At 37.6% G+C, this 4,487-nt stretch overlaps 1 protein-coding gene across 1 annotated transcript in view; it reads left to right on the top strand.

Annotated features, from left to right (window-relative positions):
• Positions 1-4,487, top strand: part of ME1 (malic enzyme 1) — a 196,685-nt gene that overhangs the window by 45,849 nt on the left and 146,349 nt on the right. The window contains exon 3 of the mRNA XM_018560861.1: positions 3,739-3,888. Coding sequence (XP_018416363.1) covers positions 3,739-3,888 — 150 coding nt within the window. The remainder of the gene's footprint in view (positions 1-3,738; positions 3,889-4,487) is intronic.

Raw genomic sequence — 4,487 nt, 5'->3', positions numbered from 1 at the left:
ATACATCTTCTCTACTGGACTAATACGGCTTACCCATTTACATTATACTATACACTGTATATATATATATATATATATATATATATCAAAAATACATATATAAGATAAAGTGCATAACAAGAATAGTGTTCAATTAATTTCCACACCTTACAATATTAGAATAAATGTCTTCTTAGTTCACCAAGCTTCCATTCCATAGTGCATATGTAAACAATGCAGGTGTGCTTCATATAACATCAAAAACATAGTGCTTCTTGTGTGAAAAAATCCAAAACCACCTGCAAAACTCCATGCTCTTACTGTATGTGCACTGCTCCCACTCTCCATACTTGATAAACTAAAAATAATGGTCAGATAACAATCATAAACATCCCCAATACCAATCGCTGCTCACAGATATCTCTACTCCTTCAATAGCAGTTAGTACTCAGAGAAACAAATAAAATATTGCATAGTATAAAATCCTTAAGCAAACATTATTAAAAAACAATCATTAGCTTGGTCTCATTCGGTGCTGGTCACCACTAAAGCCTGGACCCAGGAATGGAGATTTCTTCCCTACCGATTCACTTAGAAATCTCCTGGCTCCAGGATCCCAGTTATAATTTTGAAAAACCAGAATAAACTGTAAAGCCAGCTTTTCCTAGTAACAGTGCTTTCCTGGAACTGCTCAGCCCCTCTGACTGAGATTCCTACCAAACTACATAGTGGCATTACCATGCATTGTTATTACATAACTTTGTACAGCACTTTGTACATTTCCTCCTTGCCCCTTGTTTTGAAAAGGGCTAATGATTTAAACAAAACACAATCATATGATAATTAGGAAGCACCACTTCTCAACAAAGTAAATCTCGGCTGCATAAACCTATATTTTTTTCAAAGGCTATGTAACTCAATGCTGAAAATTCAGATTTCAGTTGATTATGGCGATATAAAGCACATATAGAGACCTTACTTACCCCTTGAGCTCTGGTGGCCTTCTATTATGGCCATTAATACCATGTGCTCTATTCCCCTTCGATTCCCATTTCACTGTTTCTGAGAACTGTGAGATGGTATTAACTAGCAAGGGCTATAAGCAAAATTGTGATTTAAGAGCTTCAGGCAGCAGCTCTAGATACCTAGGCCCCAGATCTCCATTTACATACTGTTTTCCTACCAGCACAGGAATCACTATTCTTTTTTTAAGAATGAGTTCTTGGCACCTTTGTCCCATGTTTATGCTTATACTAAATTCTCATGAATACTTTTATTATTACATTTTTATACTGATTCAGTATTCTGTGCTCAGTAAGCTTTTTTTTTTTTTTAAGTATGCTGTGCAGAATAGTGATCCCTTTAACAAGACATTCTTTTTTTCAGAGGAGGAATAGTAAATGCCTTTGCATGTCAGCAGCTGGCCTTTCAGACAGAATGAATGCCTGTGCATTTAATATTTGTTTGGTTTTAGTTACAAATATCTAACATTCCTTTTAGATGCATTTAAAATGGGTTTCCTAACAAGACAAGTCTTTATAACTCTGCCTTTATACTCTATACACAGCTCACTGCAGGGTAAGAGGTCCCAAAGACACTCACCTAGGCAAATTACAATAGTACATTTTGTTCAGTCTGCCAAGTCTTGCTTATTTTTCTTTCACAGCTCTACTATGCGTGATTGCTTTTCAATGATGAACCTTATGTTATATATTTGGAGTGTAACATTTTTTGAAAAACTAGTGGTACTATATGATATGTATTATATGCTCTAACCCATGAGGTGAATTTCTCCACTATATGTGCCAAACCTAAAGTATTTGGTAAAACCATATAAATATATTTCCAATTTCCAATTGTTTTTCAACTGATCTTTTACAACTTTCCAATTTGTTTTTAGATAGAGAAGGGAAGAGTTAAGTTAAGTAATCTGTCAGTATTTTTTTCCATCTGTAACTTGATTAGTAAGCTTTTTCCTCACTACCTGTCCCTGTGACATCCATACAAAAAAATGGGAGGGGGGTTATGGGCTTTACAGGGACAGGAAGGCATGAGTAGTAATGAAAACATTGTCAGATTTTCTAACCCTTCTCCACACTACAAAAATGTGTTTTTGTGTCCACAGTAAATACATTTTCCATCACTTCGCATCCTGACAGAAAGTGATGGGAAATCTTCCCAACAGGGACATGGTGAGCACTAAAAAGGTGACAGAAGCTGTAACCGTCCCCTTACCACAGTCATACTGTCAAGGATACCAGCACAGGTGACCCCACACCTGCGCAGGTACCCACACAGGCAGACCAAACCAAAAGTAACAGGCAAGCAAACCCAGGGAGCAAAGCAAAACACCGGGGGAACTAAGGGACAAAAGGTCAGGGTACAAGGAGCTAACAGGACTCAGGAACATAAGCAGGTCATGGCTCCGGACAACAAGCAGGGAACATAAACAGGATACAGGACTTGGTGGCAGCTGGGAGACACCTGCAGGTGAGCACTGGAGTTGCAGTTTCCAGCACCACCCAGTGGAGGTCTGGTACCTAGCAGTTCCTGGCTGCCTGGAGACCCCTGCAGGTGAGTACGGAAACTGCAGGGCTTAGCTCCAGCGCCACCTGGAGGCGCTCTGGATCCTAACACATACATACACATTATGGATGATTGTTCAGTGGAAATCTGTTAATCTGCCAATATGCCTTTGGATTTCATGAGGATGTCAGAGTACCTTAACAAAACCTATGCAGACACAGTAAGGAAATACAAAAACCATGCAAATATTGTCCTTGATGGGAGCCGAACCCCGGACTTTTTTGCCAGTCTAGAATGCTAACTTTTAAAACACAATTCTTTCCAATTTTAAAAGGCTAGTCAGAAGTTTAGCGATAATCAAGTGGAGTAGTAACTTGAGGAGTCAGAGCTCCTGATATGTATATTTGTTTTGGTCTGTAATTTAGAATATCTTCAATCCATTAAATCCATATCAGTTTAGCAATATGGCTAAGAATGTCTCTCAGCACGTGATGGTTTTCATTTATATTATGAAGAATGTGGATGGAAAAGTGAAACTACTGATGTGTAAGAAGAAGTCAGACTGTAAAGTGGGGAGCAGAGCAGAGAACTGTGATTTTACCACTAGCACCCTATAGAAAACAGTGTAGTGAGTGAAATAGCATTTCCAGTGGACTATCCCTTTAAATGCATTTTCCTTTTGAGGTTGTTCATACATGTAAATAAAGTCTTTGTAATCTGTATTTGTAAAAGTGTGGCCTTTAGCTGTTTCTGGTCACTGAGCATTAATTGTAAGCTGTAATCTGCAGCCAGAATTCCATGCTGATTGTCCTCAAGAAACCTGAACCACTATCATAACTTGGCTTCTTCTTTAATAGTTCTGGCTCTGCTACAGACTTACGTGATGAAGAACTGTTTATAATAGCCAGGCGTTGTGGTTTATTAACGTGCTTGGCAAAGGGTTCATTAATTGGCAGATGAGCTGACATGGCAAATGATGGTTTGTAATGTTAAGCAGGTGTTCTCTAAAGAATTGCATTGTTATGGCTTACCAGGGCCATATTGTTTTTGCCAAAATATTAAAGGTGGAATAATTGCGAGGTTAGCATTTTGTTGTATATCACCTATGTTTTCCCTTCATATCAGGTGTGTTTATGGGTACTAAAGCAGATGATTGAGAAAGTGCATGTATAACTATTATTTACTTCCTCGCATTGCTATTTTTCAGGTTATGTTTAATTTTCTATTATGCAGGTATATCTTGTTGATGGGACTGCAAGATCGGAATGAAAAGCTGTTTTACAAAGTTTTGACATCTGACATTGAGAGATTCATGCCTATTGTTTATACTCCCACAGTAGGCTTAGCTTGTCAACAGTATGGCTTAGCGTTCCGAAGACCAAGGTATTGTGAACCAATATTTTAGGAATTATTTTGTAAAGAATACAATTAAAGTGATATCACCCACAAAAATGTTTAGCTTTTGAAATATGTCATTGTTAATTTAAAATTGTGTCTTAAAAGTATAATAATTTATTACATGCAAAAATTTAATCTATTTCTGTAGTCTTCTAGTTTGAGTAAGTAGCTGTATTGGGCACAGAAACATAGACCAATGTACTGGATTTAGTATTTTAGTGCCCATTCTCATCTGCATCATTTGTTGCGTGATAATGCATCAAAAGAGGAATCCCATAATTTACTATGGTGCCCATTCACATCTTTGGGATTTGCTGTCATGCGTTTTTGCAAATACTGCATCTGCTTGCTTTGGTGTGATAAATTGAATTTTTAGCCCCATAGACTTATTATTATTATTATTATTATTACATATTATTTCTATAGCGCCAACAGTTTGCGCAGCGCTTTACAATATAAGGAAGACATTACAGTTACAATACAATTCAAGACAAGATGGTAAGGAGGGCCCTGCTCCTGAGGGCTTACAATCTAAAAGAGGAGGGGGAAATGATACATGAGGTAGCTGTGGTAGCTGTGGGAAT

This window comes from Nanorana parkeri, unplaced genomic scaffold, assembly GCF_000935625.1.
Source record: "Nanorana parkeri isolate BGI_ZX_2015 unplaced genomic scaffold, ASM93562v1 scaffold483, whole genome shotgun sequence".
Classification (NCBI taxonomy): domain Eukaryota; kingdom Metazoa; phylum Chordata; class Amphibia; order Anura; family Dicroglossidae; genus Nanorana; species Nanorana parkeri.
The sequence above is the reverse complement of the archived record's forward strand: the minus strand, read 5'-3'. Positions and strand labels throughout refer to the sequence as shown.